The sequence below is a fragment of the Pelophylax lessonae genome (assembly GCF_965119305.1).
Source record: "Pelophylax lessonae genome assembly, chromosome: 9".
NCBI lineage: Eukaryota > Metazoa > Chordata > Amphibia > Anura > Ranidae > Pelophylax > Pelophylax lessonae.
Window position 1 is genome coordinate 260,453,416 of NC_138776.1, and position 18,429 is coordinate 260,471,844.

The 18,429-nt window shown below is 43.7% G+C and overlaps 1 protein-coding gene and 1 pseudogene across 2 annotated transcripts in view; both read left to right on the top strand.

Moving 5' to 3' along the window:
- Positions 1-2,724, top strand: part of LOC309564417 (uncharacterized protein) — a gene marked incomplete at its 5' end in the record, with an annotated part of 61,302 nt that extends 58,578 nt beyond the window's left edge. Inside the window, 1 exon segment of the mRNA XM_082269047.1 lies at positions 1,369-2,724. Coding sequence (XP_082125173.1) covers positions 1,369-2,566 — 1,198 coding nt within the window. The 3' untranslated portion in view covers positions 2,567-2,724.
- The window catches only part of LOC309562722, a 169,081-nt pseudogene that overhangs the window by 16,307 nt on the left and 134,345 nt on the right, over positions 1-18,429 (top strand). The gene's annotated exons all lie outside the window — the stretch shown is intronic.

The window sequence follows — 18,429 nt, forward strand, 5'->3', positions numbered from 1 at the left end:
CAATATAACGTCATGTTCCCAACAAATGAGGGGGAGATACTGTACACCATACGAAAGGTCCATCTCCATTCCTCAATATAACGTCATGTTCCTGACAAATGAGGAGGAGATACTGTACAACATATGAAAGGTCCATCTCCATTACTCAATATAACGTCATGTTCCCAACAAATGAGGAGGAGATACTGTACACCATATGAAAGGTCCATCTCCATTCCTCAATATAACGTCATGTTCCCGACAAATTAGGGGGAGATACTGTACACCATATGAAAGGTCCATCTCCATTCCTCAATATAACGTCATGTTTCCGACAAATGAGGAGGAGATACTGTATACCATATGAAAGGTCCATCTCCATTCCTCAATATAATGTCATGTTCCCGACAAATGAGGAGGAGATACTGTACATTAGGGATCTTCAAACTACGGCCCTCCAGTTGTTCAGGAACTACAATATCCATCATGCCTAGTCATGTCTGCGAATGTCAGAGTTTTACAATGCCTCATGGGATGTGTAGTTCCGCAACAGCTGGAGGGCTGTAGTTTGAGGATCCTTGCTGTACATCATATGAAAGGTCCATCTCAATTCCTCAATATAACATCATGTTCCTAGCATATGATGTGACATCTTCATTACTCCCCCATAGTCGTCACTAATTAAAAAAACACATTTTACGTAGTGTGTCGTTGTTTTGGGTGTTTTATATTCTTTAATATTATTTATTTTAGTAACAAACTAGTAACGCTAAGGAAGCCTTAGTCATAGTTATTTAATATTAAGGAATTTGCAGATCATATATGGACTCGGTGTGAACACTTTTCTGATTGATTTTAGAGGGAGAACAGGAGCCCAACTGTGAGATCGGCATTTCCACTGACAGGGAGGAGGGGCTAAAACTCCAGTTATTTGTGACCAACTGACATTTTTTTTCATTTCTTTCCAACAGATGGAGGTGATGTCGGGAATTCCTGGGAGAGACCTCTTCTATTATTATTGTGCTATAATAATTTCATCACACAGGATCCTCCAGGAGGAAATCCAAATACACAAAATATCCATCACAGACCTTCCTGTCCGGAGACATCAATGGATCCCTCTGATCAGGGGGAATCTTCTCACCAATCACATACTATGATTGCAAATATCCATTTAGGATCTCACACTGCAGATAGATCAACAGATCCTTCTAATCCCAAGGAATCTTCCTTACCCCATGAAGGAGCTCACAGAGATGTGAATCTATTCTCATATTCAGAGTGTGGGAAATCTGTCACTCCAAAAGGAAACCTTGTGCAACACCAGGAATTTCCAACAAGAGAGCGTCCTTATTCATGCTCAGAGTGCGGGAAATCTTTCACTCGTAGAAGAGGCCTTGCTAACCATCAGAGGCTTCACACGGGTGAACGTCCATATTCATGTTCAGAGTGCGGAAAATCTTTCTTTTATACAGAAAACCTTATTCAGCATCAGAAAACTCACACGGTTGATCGTCCATATTCATGTTCAGAGTGCGGGAAATCATTCACTCAGAAAAGACTCCTTGTTAAACATCAGAGAATTCACACAGACGAGCATCCCTATTCATGTTCAGAGTGCGAGAAATCTTTCTTTTATACAGGAGACCTTGTTAAGCATCAGAGAACTCACACGGGTGAGCGTCCATATTCTTGTTCAGAGTGCGGGAAATCATTCACTGAGAAAAGACTCCTTGTTAGACATCAGAGAATTCACACAGACGAGCATCCCTATTCATGTTCAGAGTGCGGGAAATCATTCACTCAGAAATGTCATCTTGAAAAACACCAGAAACTCCACACGGGTGAGCGTCCCTATTCCTGTTCAGAGTGCGGGAAATCTTTCAATCAGAAAGTAAACCTTGTGCAACACCAGAGAGTTCACACGGGTGAGCGTCCTTATTCATGTTCAGAGTGCGGGAAATCTTTCACCAACAAAGGAAAACTTATTCAGCACCAGAGAGTTCACACGAGTGAGCGCCCTTATTCATGTTCAGAGTGCGGGAAATCTTTCGCTCGGAAATTTAATCTTGAAAGACACCAGAAACTCCACATGGGTGAGCGTCCCTATTCATGTTCAGAGTGCGAGAAATCTTTCATTCAGAAAGAAAACCTTGTGCAACACCAGAGAATTCACACGGGTGAGCGTCCTTATTCATGTTCAGAGTGCGGAAAATCTTTCACTCAAAAGTATGATCTTAAAATACACCAGAAACGCCACACAGACGAGTATCCCTATTCATGTTCAGAGTGCGGGAAATCTTTCCAAAAAAAGGATCATCTTGTTAAACATCAGAAATTTCACACAGGTGTGCGTCCCCATTTATGTCCAGAGTGCGGGAAATCTTTCACTCTTAAAGGAGACCTTGTTAAACATCTTAGAATTCACACAGGCGAGCGTCCTTTTTTATGTTCAGAGTGCGGGAAATCTTTCAGTGCTAAAGCAAACCTTGTGCGACATCAGAGAATTCATACGGGTGATCTTCCCAAAAGCGGAGTTCCACACATTTTCACAAGCTCCTCTGATCTCCATGCCCAAATCTCCTAAATAGATATTCTTTTTTTTTTTTCCTCAATACCTTTTTTAAATATATTGAGGCGGCACTTCCGGTTCCGGGCGCCAAAGCGACTCGTCACTGGGTGATTCCCGTGGACTCCTGGGATATCGGCGTCATCTATTCCAGGAGTCTTCTAAATCCCGTGAAATCTCGCATAACTTTTTTATTGAATGCTGAGGGCCTCGCTCTCTCCTTGCGACGCTGCTAGATGCCAGGCGGCAGGCGATCCTAGCAACCAGTGCGCCGTACTCGGGGCTAATAATGTAAAAAAGGAGCACTACGGGACCCGCGGCTTTTTGGGGGCCCACTTGGGGCTATAGCCTGGGTCACCCTCCCCCCCGATGCCACTGACTAAGAGAGCCCCCCTTCCCGACACCACTGTATTACCACGACAAACCTGCAGTTTGAGAAACACTGGCCTATATCTATGTCTAGGGCCTGTATTAAACTTCTCCTTAAGCCTGCTACTCAACCAAATTCTTACAGACCAATATCACTCCTCCAATCTGATATTCACTACTCAACGACCGCCCGCCGCAGTTTTACTGCGGCAGGCAGCCGCTCCTGCGAGATCCTGATGTAACTGTACGGGGCAGGCGGCTCCGATTGCCGCCTGACACCCGCGATCGCTCCCCGCTGAGATGAAAAGGACGGTCAGCTGTTGTATCTTCTATATAGGAACACAGATCTCTATGGTCATTCCATAAGCCACGCCTCCGGAGCCGGACCGGAGGAGAAGAGGCGGCGATCTCTCTTCCCCGATTGTCGGGTAAAGAGTAAGAAAATCCGCCCGCTTGTGTAAACAAAGCAGGTGGATCTTCTCTGTGACAGGCAGGGAGAGATCACAGGATTCAGCATAGCTGAACCTGCGATCTGTGTCTCTGTCTGTCAGAATTAATAATAAATTAATAATATCTCGCTGTGCCTCCATTATGTCAGAATGTTTATACTGCTCTGAATATAACAGTGTCTATTTATGGTTAATAATAAGCAAAGATCTATGAGGAAGGAGAATCTTCACTTATGTCCACAAATCAATATGTAGCGAATTCTTTTTATTGATTAATTTCTTTTTAAAAGCATATACCAATCTTAGTGAAAACAGTCTACAGTATGGAATATATAAAATATTTATTCACGAGATGTGTAATCACGATAAATAATCAAACTTGAGATGACACAAAAAGATAACTTTACAAAAATATGAACTTCAAACAATAAATGCAATGTGATGTGTAGCTCAATAATAAAAGTAAAAATAAAGCAAGATTACATTTTCTCCAGGTAAAGTATAAACCATAAATGAATGTTCTATATATAATCAGACCACAATTGTCTGTGCAATGCACAGCCTGATAGTCACTCCACTGCAGATGAAGCGAGAATAGGCAATGCAAAACGTGAGACTAATACGCCAATATGCGCTAAATCTGATATTAATAAAAATGTTATAAAAAAAAAAGTAATCTCTTTAGAGAAAAATCTACATATGGTTTAAACGGCTGGGATTGTACTCTCGTTACCCTTTAGCATGAAATGTAAAACATTTAAGGAAGTACATAAACAACATTGAATAATAATCAAATAAACAGCAAGGCATATTTACCATATTTAAAATGGCTGCTAGCTTAGAATGGTAGTTACCAGAGTCTTTAAGATGGCTGCATTTCCAAGATGGTGACCAATTAGGGAGGAGTTTCGTTTGGCGTCCCTCAAAGTTTCAGATACATGATGGAGCGAAATGGAGTCTGTGTAGATGAGTCTATGCATGGTTGTAGTAGCTTGTATGTTGTATGTGTGATGTATGTTGGGCAAAATGTCATGTGTCACTTGTCTCTCTCATCTGGGCTTTTATATGGTATCTCTCCAGTCCTCCTTCCTCCCCCCTCTAGCTGACAAGAACCTTTTATGCCCCCAGCAGTGTGGGTGGGGATCTCATTATCATATAAATTCCACGTCACTAGAAGGATCTGATTTCTATAGTCAATGACTGCAATTAACATGAAACAATCACTAGGGGCAGTATTGTATTACTCTTATATTCAATATGTAGCAATATAGCAGCATTATTTATCTTCAAATAAACTTTGCACCTTATATTGACAGAGAGCTTATAATCCCTGACCTTCTAGACGAGACTTCAGGCAAGGCCAAAAACAGTTTTATGATATTTTACCAATTACGAAAGTTTACTGAAATCTTTCTAACCTGCAGTGATGAATCATCAAAATCAGTAAAGTTAGAATTTAGATACTTGTGTCGCTCCTATTAGAATGGGTCCGCAGCTTCTCTATGGAAGGCGACCTGTGAGGCGACCAGGTCGCCTCACAGGTCGCCCCAGTGTGAACGGGGACTTAAAGTAAGTCAACAGACTATTTATTTATTACCTTAGGTCAACACAGCATGTCTGGGGTAAACCTGTTTAAGAATTTGCTGAACAGGCACTTTTCTGTTAAAGGATATTTAACCTTTCAGTAACCTGATAAAAATGGATGTCATTGCCTCATAATTCTATACAGTACAAAATATGACATTTCATTTCTATTTGTAAATTTAACCTCCCCAAATAACCCTGACATGTCACACAATCCCCTCCCCCCACACAGGTCAGTAAGCATGAGGCACACGTTTAACCCCTGATCACCAACAGTGTTAACCCCTTCCCTGCCAGTGTCATTATTACAGTGACAGTGCCTATATTTAGCACTGTAGTAATGTCACTGGTCCCGTCAAAAATGTCAGTTAGGGGTCCGATCTGTCCGCCGCAATGTCGCAGTCCCGCAAAAACCATGTGGTGGGTGGCAGCCATGACCATGACAATATATGGAGCAACAAGTTGGCAACATGACAATATATGGAGCAACAAGTTGGCAACATGACAATATATGGAGCAACAAGTGGGCAATCATGACAATACATGAAGCAACAAGTGGGCAAATAAATGGACCAACAACAAGACAATCATGACAATACATGGAGCAACAAGTGGGCAACCATGACAATACATGGAGCAACAAGTGGGCAACCTTGACAATACATGGAGCAACAAATGGGCCATCATGACAATACATGGAGCAACAAATGGGCAACCATGACAATACAAGGACAACCATACCATTAAAACCAAAGAAACAATGGGGAAACATAGTGAAGACAAATAGAGGAACATCTATTTTATCATTGGACCTTTCTATAGGTTTCCCAAATAAACCAGAAATGTCTGCACTTGCCAACATTCTATTCTGAATCCATTTTTTTTTTTTTTTTTACGATGACCATAATTTTAAGAAGATTGGTGGTTGGGAATTGTCTTAATTCTTACAGTCATCCAATTTAGCTTTTTTTTTTAATGAGATGGGGACTTCAGTTCCATGTGTGTCAGCTTATATTCTGAGGAAATTTGGAGCCACTACAAAAGCCACATAGAATATTTCCATTGCTGCCATCTTGGTTCCCCTCCTCATGGTCACAGTGTTAGACTTATTAAGTTCACAGTCTTTATCTCATCAGTGGCTTACAGAATACATCTTTGTCAGTTTGCCAAATGGCAACTTACATGTGAGGCCAGTTGGAAAATTGTCCTCTACTGATTATTGGTGATCAGTGGGAAGAATGCTCTTTACATTGGTGGTCACTGGGAGAATGTCTCTTCCATTGGTGCTCAGTGGCAAGAATGTTCCTTCCATTGGTGCTCAGTGGGAACAATGTCCCTTACATTGGTGGTCAGCAGAAGAATGTTCCTTACATTGGTGGACAGTGAGAAGAATGTCCCTTACATTGATGCTCAGGGAGAATAATGCCCCTTACTTTGGGGTTAGGGGAAATAATGCCCCTTAAATTGGTGGTCAGTGGGAAGAATGTCCCTTACATTGGTGGTTAGTGGGACGAATGTCCTTTACATTGGAGGTCAGTGGGAAGAATGTCCCTTACATTGGTGGTCAGTGGGAAGAATGTCCATTACATTGGTGGTTAGTGGGACGAATGTCCCTTACATTGGAGGTCAGTGGGAAGAATGTCCCTTACATTGGTGGTCAGTGGGAAGAATGTCCCCTTACATTGGTGGTCAGTGGGAAGAATGTCCCTTACATTGGAGGTCAGTGGGAAGAATGTCCCTTACATTGGTGGTTAGTGGGAAGAATGTCCCTTACATTGGTGGTCACTGGGTAGAATGTCCCTTACATTGGTGGTTAGTGGGAAGAATGTCCCTTACTTTGGTGGGAGTGTAGAAGGAAGGGGAGGAGCAAATCATGGTCAATGAAGGAGGAGAGAAGAGGAAGAATGGTGACTGAACATGTTAGGAAGGATTTAAGAAGCCTTTAAATACCTGTACTGTATTTCCTATCTAGCTGGCTATGTACACTGCATATCATAAACAAATGACATTTGTTAAAAAATAAATTAATAAAATCATTTTTCCATATGTTCTTCTTTTGTTCTATCTCGTTGCTGCTGATCTTCTGCATCCTCTTTGCAGCCACTTCTTGTCTTGGCACCACAGCGATGGCTACATGGCATTTCTTAGGGTGGGTTTCCTGATGGTGAAAACAGTGGACCATGGCGATGTAATCTGTAGGAAAATGGCCATTCGTAGATTCCGCAAGGAGTCTGTTTTTTACGGGGGTGACAACACAGGAGCACAACTGGGAGACGGGGCAGAGAGTTATCTCACCCCATAATGGAAAGTGCTTGAACAAGGACCATCATGGCAGGACCACCATTAATTATTTTAATAAAAGCTGCAGATTTATACACGATATTACCAAAAGTATTGGGACGCCTGCCTTTACACGCACATGAACTTTAATAGCATCCCAGTCTTAGTCCGTAGGGTTCAATATTGAGTTGGCCCACCCTTTGCAGCTATAACAGCTTCAACTCTTCTGGGAAGGCTGTCCACAAGGTTTAGGAGTGTGTCTATGGGAATGTTTGACCATTCTTTCAGAAGCGTATTTGTGAGGTCAGGCACTGATATTGGACGAGGCCTGGCTCGCAGTCTCCACTCTAATTCATCCCAAAGATGTTCTGTCGGGTTGAGGTCAGGACTTTGTGCAGGCCTGTCAAGTTCTTTCACCCCAAACTCGCTCATCCATATCTCGGCAAGTGGTTAAATTATTTATTTGGCTTTTGCATTAATGCACATTATTTACCTATATATGGTGTATGAAATTTGAATATTCATTGCACTGGACATGGGTTTATAAATCAAATAGATTTTGGTCACATGATTACTTATGCTACCCTACGGAACCCTTCTCTATTATCCCCGTGGATGATCTCCCTCTGTTCTCAGGCCTGGTCTCTCAAGGTTCCTCCTCCATCACCTTGATCATTGTGCTCTTCTTTATGAATACATTAGCTTCTATCTGATAGCATCTTCTGCTGGGGACATGGGACTAACCATGTGGGTTCATGGAACTTGTCACCTTCTACAACCAACCCCTCTGAGATTCAGTTCCAGGTGCAAATCATAACAGGTTGTTTGTTCCTGCCCAGTTCACCCTGGACTTTCTAACCCACCAGCTATCGGCCTTTGTAGACTCTGGTTCTGCCAGTAATTTTATGGACAGGGGTCTTGAGATGTGCATCCAGATATCTTTTGCTTCGCTACGGAACCCTTTTCTATTATCCCCGTGGATGATCCCCCTCTGTTCTCAGGCCTGGTTTCTCAAGGTTCCTCCTCCATCACCTTGATCATTGTGCTCTTCTTTGAGAATGCATTAGCTTTTATTTGATATCATCTTCTTTTGGGGACATGGGGCTAACCATGTGGACCCATGGAACTTGTCATCCCCTACAACCAACCCCTCTGAAATTCAGTACAAGGCGCAAATCATAACAAGTTGTTTGTTCCTGCCCAGTTGACCCTGGACTTTCTGACCCACCAGCTATCGGCCTTTGTAAACTTTGGTTCTGCCAGTAATTTTATTTACAGATCTCTTGAGATGTGCATCCATATACCTTTTGCTTTCCTACGGTAAAGTCCTACGGTAACAAGTTGTTTGTTCCTGCCCAGTTGACCCTGGACTTTCTGACCCACCAGCTATCGACCTTTGTAGACCCTGGTTCTGCCAGTAATTTTATGGACCAGGGTCTTGAGATGTGCATCCAGATACCTTTTCCTACCCCACAGAACCATTTTTCTATTATCCCCGTGGATGATCCCACTCTGTTCTCAGGCCTGGTCACTCAACGTACCTCCCCCATCACCTTGATCATCCGGAATACATTAGCTTCTATCTGACAGCAATTCCTGCTGGGGACAAGGTGTCCTCATGGGACTTGTCACCCCCTACAACCAACCCCTCCTTTTTCTACCTGCATTGTCTTAAATAGTTAACAGTTTTAAATGAATCAGCACAATAAAAGGTAGATAACCTTTCTGCTGTCTTTTTTGTTTATCTTTTCAGGTCCTGTGACTCCTTCCCCCACCCTCACCCCCACCTCACATCCTAGTCACTGATAAGAAGGCACAAAAAACAGACATTGCCAGGAGATCCTCACTGCTTTGATCCTAGGCAGATTAAAAAAAAAAAAAAAAAAGATTGAATTAAAATAAACACACTGTCTCTTTAAACGTGGCTAAATTATACGCTGTGCAATAATCAAATTGATCACAGCATATAAATCAAATATTAATCACTTCTGGACCGGGCCTATTTCTGACACTTGTTGTTAAAACCATTTTTTTTTTGTTGCTAGAAAATTACTTAGAACCTCCAAACATTCTATATATATTTTTTTTCAGCAGAGACCCTAGAGAATAAAACGGAGATCGTTGCAATATTTTTTTATCACACCGTATTTGCGCAGCGGTCTTACAAACGCAATTTTTTTATGGAAAAATTCACTTTTTTTAATAAAAAAATAAGAAAACCATAAAGTTAGCCCAATTTTTTCTATAATGTGAAAGATAATGTTACGCCGAGTACATAGATACCTAACATGTCATGCTTCAAAATTGCGCACGCTCGTGGAATGGCGACAAACATTGGTACTTAAAAATTCCCCATAGGTGACATATTAGAAAAAATCTACAGGTTACCAGTTTAGAGTTACAGAGGAGGTCTAGGGCTCAAATTATTGCTCTAGCTCTAATGTTTGCTGGGATACCTCACATGTGAGATTTGAACGCCTTTTACATATGTGGGTGTGACTTGCGGATGCGTTCGCTTCTGAGCGCGAGCTCGGAGGGACGGGGCACTTTAATTTGATTTTTTTCCTATTTATTTTATCTTTTATTTTTACACTGTACTTTTAAAAAAAAATATTTTTTGATCACTTTTATTCCTGTTACAGGGAATGTAAACATCCCTTGTAATAGAAATAAGCAGGACAGGTCCTCTTTAATGTGAGATTTGGGGTCAACAAAACCTCACTGCTCACATCTACACTATAAAAGAAAAAAAAAGTCATTTTTTTTTATATGATGAAAGAAAATGGGCTCTTTAAATCCGTTGCTAGGAAGCGAGGTATGACGTCGCTCTGGTCCTCCAAGGCCATAGAGTGGAGTGGGGGCCATCTTGCTCTCTCTCGACTTCCTGCCTGAGGGGAGAGCGGACCGGATTGTTTTCCCGTGCTGCTGGCGGGTCCGATAAGTGGGTAAAATGACCAAGAACCTGCGGGGGGGGGGGGCACCTCTCCCGCCACCCATGAGGGTGATCCCGCGGTGAATCCACCGCTAGGACCACCCTTTTGTTAAAGCGGACCGCCCGCCATTTGAAAAAAATACCGGGGTTGACCACAAACGCTCGATCAGGGGACATCTAATCCAAATTTTGTTCCCAACCTAAACGGGAATGTAAACAGAAGATCGCTTCCCTAACTTCTGACTTTCTGTCCTTATCGAAGCGACATAAAGCCAATCCCTCTGCGGCTACTCTCGCCCAACTGGATTCTGCTCGCCTTGCGCTGAATCTGGCTCTCACTACGGAAGCGGAGAAGCACCTTAGATGGACAGGGGCTTGCTTGTACCATCAGCGGGATAAAATAGGCTCCAAACTTGCTACTAAAATCAACCCTAAACATCATGCCACTTCTATCCCCAAAATCCGCACTAAACAGGGTGATCTCACACAACATCCTCACAAGTTTTTAACAGCGTTTCAGGATTTTTACTCCAACCTTTATTCTTCTTCTGATACGCCCTCTGAGAATTTGGAAACGTTCCTGAATTATATCCCAATTCCTACACTGTCCCCGGAACATTCTAAATCTTTAGAGAAACCGATTTCTGAAACAGAAATTCTTGCAGTTATAAAATCTCTGAAACTCCATTCGGCCCCAGGCCCAGATGGGTTCTCTAACTTTTACTGTAAGAAATTTGGCACCGTCCTCGCCCCCTACATAACTCGTTTCTGTAACTCTCTCTGTGACCGCCATAGTTTAGATAAGGATTTAAATTTTGCTACCATCTCACTTATCCTGAAACAGGCAAGGACCCGAGCGAAAATAGTAATTACCGCCCTATATCCTTAATCAACAATGATCTCAAGATTTTCAGTAAAGTTTTAGCCAATAGGCTCTCCTCCTTCATAGCTCGTTATGTGTTCATATAGATCAAGCAGGGTTCATACCAGGCTGTCAAGGCACTGATCAGATCCGGAGGGCCATAGACATAAGCTCTTTGCTTCAATCTCAATGGGGCGGTGGTAACAAACAAGAGGGTTACCTCCTTTCGATTGACCTATACAAGGCATTTGGCTCGGTCAGGTGGCCTTATCTTTTTGAGCTATTGAAGAGATGGGGCTTTGGCCCGAACTTCCGAGGCATGCTCCAATCGCTTTATTCTTCTCCTTCGGCCCAGATACGAATAACTGGACAATATTCTACCCCTCTTAACATCCGCACGGGTACAAGACAAGGATGCCCATTGTCTCCGATTGTCTTCGCTATTGTGATAGAGACTCTAGCTATAGCAATTCGGAGATACCAGGACATCAAGGGGGTCACATGCGGAAACTTAGAACACAAGTGTGCTTTATTTGCGGACGATCTATTACTATTCGGTACTTCCCCTCTCACCTCCACGCCCAACATCCTCAAACTCCTACAGGACTTCGGGCAAGCTTCAGGCTTACAGGTGAATATGCCTAAATCTACAGCTTTAAATATTTCAGTCCCCAGCCATCTGGTGGATAACATCCGCTCTTACTTCCCATTTACCTGGAACACTCACTATATTCCATATCTTGGCGTCAACCTCCCTAACTCCATTGACAAGCTCTATTCGGTGAACTACCCTGGAGCGTTCAAAAAATTTGAAACGGATCTAAGATCTCCTGGATAGGGAGAATTAACACCATCAAAATGACACAACTGCCTCGCATCCTTCACCTCTTTAGGTCACTTCCCATTCCCCTCAAAAAATCGCAACTTGCTAATTTACAATCCAAAATTATACACTACTCTTGGGGGAACAAAGACCACCGTTGCGCGAAACCTATTCTTTACAGACGGATGGAGGATTTGGTCTTCCAAACTTATGGTGGTACTACCAGGCAGCACAACTCTCCCAATTTTCTATGGTGTACTCTAGGGGCCCGAAACCAGACTGGGTCCAGATTGAACGGCAGGTGGTCCCACTTAACACTATTGACTACCTAATTTGGTGCTCCCTTAAACGTAGACCCTCTGTCCTCTCCCCAACACTCTCTCATTCTCTCTCCCTTTGCGACTCACTCCATAAGCAACCTTCCCTTGTTTCTATTCTGAAACCTTTGACCCATTTATTTAATAACCCAAACTTTACCCCTGGCATGGATATTGGTGCCTTCAAATGGTGGCTCAACAAGGGCCTATTTAGAATTGGGCATTTCTTCAACAGATTAGGCCCCCCTCACACAAGGTCACTGCACAAAAATCCTGAAGATGCCTCCTTCGGAAATATTTAGACACTCAAATTTCCCATTTCCTCCACTCCATGTGGCACGACAAAAGCAAACCCCCCAGACTAACACCCTACGAAACTTGGTTCTCTAATATAATGGATCAAAGGGGTGGAATCTCCACCATATATGCTTCTTTGGCAGAAGCTACAGAGAAACCTTCCTATGTAACCACGTGGGAATCTGACTTGGGAGCAGAGTTTCCACAGGACACCTGGTCCCAAAACTTTTTTTTTGCATAGGCTTCCCACTTAAAATATAAAAGTATAGCAAAAATATAAAAGTATAGCACCTGAGGGGACACCACACTGTTGCTTACAGCAGAAGAGATAATGCAGCTGATGTAAGGCCCATTAACCTGACCAGCTGGAAGCCATTCTGTTCCACCATATGTGTTTTGATGTTGGCAGGGTTAAAGAGTAATTAGCAAAACCTGTAATACAATGCAAGAAGCAGTCTGAGGTGTCAGAAGCATGGAGGAACTCTGTGCATACATTATACAGCAAATCCCAGTACAGTCCAGATAATTCCCAGTTCATTATCCGTCTACAGAGAGGAGCATCCTATATAGGTCAGGAAGAGGTGAGGAGGACTCTGAGAGGGTCACATGACTTCATCCTTATCTCTGTAATAAAAAACGTAAACCTACTCTGAGCAGCCTGGAGGATTCTGGGAAGGCTATAAATTTAAATGACAGGCTCTGCACTTAACAAAGGAAGAAAACATCTGGTCAGCCATTAGCTCTGAGCAGCCATCAGCAGAGGACATCGCCCTCCACCACGGTGTCTCCATCTCACCGCCTGACCACCGAGGAGAAGAGGGCAACCAGGACACTAGGTGACTGTGTCGTTGTGTGTGTCGGGTTCCTTTTAGGGAGTTAGGATATCAATGTCTATTTCTATTTATTATTTATAAAATAATCTTACCCAAGATAAAGGTTTTTCTCAAAGTGTCTAAAAATGTTGCTTATAAATATACACTGTGTGTGTGTGCGTATATATATATATATATATATATATATATATATATATATATAGTATATTTGTGGGTGTATATGTATACACTATATTACCAGAAGTATTGGGACGCCTGCCTTTACATGCACATGAACTTTAATGGCATCCCAGTCTTAGTCCGTAGGGTTCAACATTGAGTTGGCCCACCCTTTGCAGCTATAACAGCTTCAACTCTTCTGGGAAGGCTGTCCACAAGGTTTAGGAGTGTGTCTATGGGAATGTTTGACCATTCTTCCAGAAGCGCATTTGTGAGGTCAGGCACTGATGTTGGATGCCAATAAAGTTTGTGTGCGTGTAAGGGCAGGCGTCCCAATACTTTTGGTAATATAGTGTAGTTAGGCACATATTTCAGCCCTTGATTGCCCCGATATTAACCCCTTCCAAGCCAGTGTCATTAGTACAGTGACAGTGTATAGTATTATCACTGATCACTATAGTAGTGTCACTGGTGAAATCAGTGGCAGTTAGTTAGTTCCTTCCAATGTCAGTTGGCGTCAGATTTCCCACTGCAATATAGCAGTACTTCCGGAGTGGTTAAACCAAATGACTCCAAGCCATCCTTTAGACATATGACGATGGGTGCCATGACTGGGAACCCCATGGCATCAAGAGCGACCTTTTTTATCCTGCGTGGTGACAGTTTTTTTCTCCACTCTGTGTTCCCTCCGCAACCCGCTTTCTCAGCCTGTAATTTGTCATAAGTGTAAATATAGTTTTGGACCCGTCCTGGAGATGCTTGGTGCACTGGTGACATGCTTTTCGCTTTGAATATCTTCAGTTCCCAGCTGCTGGTCGCTGCAGCACCCATTTACATCTACAACCAGTTTCCAGAACGTGCACTTTGGGAATTTTGGTTCAAAAACGCATATCACGTTTTATAGTGGGATGATAAATACAAATATGAGGGATGATATTAATAAATATCGTAAATATGAGGGATGATATTAATAATGGAGCTATGGACGAGGCAGAATCCCTATGGGTAGAACTTCAAAGGGAAGGCACTGTGGGGAAGGTAATATTGGGCGTATGCTATAGGCCCACCAACCAGAGGGAGGAGGGGGAGGCGGACCTCCTTTTACAGATAGGATTGGCAGCAAGGATGGGAAATGTCATTATAATGGGGGATTTTAATTATCCAGATATAGACTGGGCAGAAGGAACTGCGCATTCAGCCAAGGTTCGGCAGTTCCTAAATGTTTTGCAGGACAATTTCATGGGTCAGATGGTGAATGCACCGACAAGAAACAATGCGGTACTTGACCTACTGATTACCAACAATACAGACATGATCACGGATATAGAAATACGGGGCAACTTAGGAAACAGTTACCATAGGTCAATTCGTTTCAGTATTAATTATAGTAATAGGAAACACAAGGGCAATATAAGGACACTGAATTTCAAAAGAGCCAATTTCCCAAAACTGCGCTCTCTGCTAGAAAATATCAAATGGGATAGAACCCTGGGAACAAAGAGCACGGAGGAAAAATGGGAGTGCTTCAAGAGCATACTAAACAAGGATTGACCAGTGCATTCCAAAGGGAAATCAATTTAAAAGAGCAAAACTAAACCCTGGGTGGCTAAACTCCAACATAAAAATGCATATTAATGCTAAAGGAAAGGCCTTCAAAAAATCTATTGAGCTTCAAAAAACTTCAAAAAAGGTATTGATTGAAAAAAAAAAGATATTTTACCACACTCTTTGGGCCTGCAAGAATTGAATAAGTTTTTGGAAATCTATTTTCTCACTTATAGCCGAAATAACCAGTAACCTGACAGAACTGACACCTGCGATTGCACTATTAGGAATAGACCTAGATTTATACCCAATACGTTATCTATATTAATAAAAGACAAGTGTCTCTGCGTCCATTCCACACCGTCCCTGTGTCCGTGGAAATGCGCTACTGCGCATGTGCCGCACGGACAGCCAATGGGACGCAGAGCCTGGCGCTGGGTGGGCGTGTATATGAGCGGATCCCTGCCCACCTTTTAACATCCGCCTCAGATGTGGAAGGAAACGTATCTGTGGTGGAGAAGACCGCGGCTCCGGTATGGAGAACACCGCGGCTTCTGTCTGATAATGCCGTTCTGAATTCGTAAGTGCTGGGGAGGCGGGAGGCGGAGTTCCGATCAGTTGCCTTAGATTTAAAAATGGCGCCACCCGGCGCCAACATGTCACTGCGCATGCGCCGCTGCTCGGTAAAAGCCATACATGTTCGGCTATTCCCGGGAACAGCCGAACGTATTCGAGCTTTCCCGAGCGGCGGCGAATGCGCAATGACGCGTTGGCGCCGGGTGGCGCCATTTTTAAATCTAAGGCAACTGATCGGAACTCCGCCTCCCCAGCACTTACGAATTCAGAACGGCCCTCACACCATACCATTATCGGGGGTGACCCCCAACACCTGGGACCCGGGCCTCCGACACAGAGGAGCTCCCCATCCTACACAGGTCAGACTTACTCCCCAGCACATATCAGGAACAGGTAAGTGAGACTCCTCCACTGCCGCACTGCCTGCTATTATGCGGGGCTGCAGGCATACTACAAGAGATGCAGTGCTGCATGCATGGTACTCCTGTACCATGCCCTCAGCACTGCATCTCCTGTAGTATGCCCACAGCCCTGCATTCTCCTGTACCATGTCCGCAGCCCCGCATTCCCCTTTACCATGTCCACAGCCCTGCATTCCCCTGTACCATGTCCGCAGCACCGCATTCCCCTGTACCATGTCCGCAGCCCCGCATTCCCCTGTACCATGTGCGCAGCCCCGCATTCCCCTGTACCATGTCTGCAGCCCCGCATTCCCCTGTACCATGTCCGCAGCCCCGCATTCTCCTGTACCATGGCCGCAGCCCCGCATTCTCCTGTGCCATCTCCGCAGCCCCGCATTCTCCTGTACCATGTCCGCAGCCCCGCATTCTCCTGTACCATGTCCGCCGTCCCACATTCCCCTGTACCATGTCCGCAGCCCCGCATTCCCCTGTACCATGTCCGCAGCCCCGCATTCCCCTGTACCATGTCTGCAGCCCCGCATTCCCCTGTACCATGTCTGCAGCCCCGCATTTCCGCCTGAGGAAACCACCGCCATCTACTGGCCAACTGTGAGTATTACAACTGGGAATTCACCTCACAGGGCTGAGGAAAGAAATCACCTCATCATATATTGTGATATCCTACATACTATACACCCCAATATAATCACCTCATCATATAATATACTCCCCAGTATCATCAGGATATCTGATGAGGTGATGATACTGGGGTGTATAGTATATGATGAGGTGATTATATTGGGGTTTATAGTATATGATGAGGTGATAATAGTGGGGTGTATGTAGGATATCACAAGATGGCGGTGGTTTCCTCAGGCGGAGATGATTTGTCTCCGGCCGCTCTCCGTAGTTGTAGTCTTGCTGCTCTTTGCCCGGACTCGGAGCTGTCAGTGAGTTTGGTCGGTCGGTGTGCGGATTGTGTGTGTGGCCGGTCATGGCCTCTAGCGGCTCTATCCAGATCCCCGGCGCCTGCCTCTTCTCCTGACCCATGACGGGGTGCTCCTGCCCGGCTCCAGCATGAGGGTGAGTGTAGACTCTCCGGGGAATATGGATCTGGTCCGGAGCCGCCTGCTCAGAGGAACTTCCCTGAAGAGCACCATTATTGGGGTAACCCCCAACACCGAGGAGCTCCCCATCCTACACAGGTCAGTGTGACTTACTTCTGGGGCCCCTGACATGGTGCCCGCCCCCAGTCCCAACGGCTGTTCCGTGGGGCACATGCGCAGTAGCGCAATCCCACAGACACAGGGATGGACGCAGAGACACTTGCATATTATTAATATAGAATAGATATCCTACATACACCCCAGTCGGGCGGCCGGCCAAAACTCTTGAAGCGACAGGTGTGCGCGGGCACGCGGCGGGTACGCGCTCGCACGCAAGAGCCGCTCGGTCAGCTCTGTGCGTGTCTCTGTTGCTAGGGCAACAGGGACGCTATGTGCAGAGCTGGCTATGTCATGCGGCTCTCGCGTTGTTAGAAAAAAAAAGAGATAAGCAAGAGCTGCTCAGTCAGCTATATGTTCTAGCGCCCGTTAATTTAACGGGCTTAATGTCTAGTAGAACTATAATAGCACACATTCTAATAGCTGCAAGACTTAATATTGCTAGTATGTGGAAATCTACCGAATCTCCCTACCAGTCCAACGTAATTACCAGACTGAATATACAAGCACAGTACGAACTGCTTTTAGCATACAAAAATTCATCTACTAATAAATTTAAAAAGAAATGGCAAATTTGGTTAAACAACCCAAGAGCTTCTACTTACCTAAAGAAATGTGATATCTAAATCTCCATTATAGTTCAGATCAATTGGTAATAATGTCCCATCCCTAATAAACTTTAGTACACGATAGCCAAATGCGCTTACAGATAGTTCCCATTGGGGTTAGGCGGTTTGGTTATGCTGTGTTTTATTTAATCATTTTTTTTTTTTTTTATATAAATATCTTTAATATAAATATCTTTTAATTGTTTTTTCTCATTTAACTGTTACCTGGTACTCCTGTAATTCTCATAATTTTCTTCATTTTCCTAACTGTTGTTCCATGTACCAAGCAATGAGTCGGAAGTAACAAATAATTGTAAATGTTATTGTTGAAATTGTTATATTAAAATTCCAATAAAAATGTAAATTAAAAAAAAAAAAGATATTATTTTATATTTACACCCAGTAAACCCCCCCCTCCTCCCCCATCATGTCCGTCCTTTTTACTCTGTGACGTCTTTTATCTCCAACGGATGCTGATAAACACATATATAGTGTGTATTATATATTATAATCAATAGTGATGTACCGAAATTTTCGGCCGAAAATGGGCTTATTCCATTTCGGCCGAAAATGAGTTAAATATGCCGATACCAAAGATGCCCGCCGCGGGCGCAGCGCAGGTT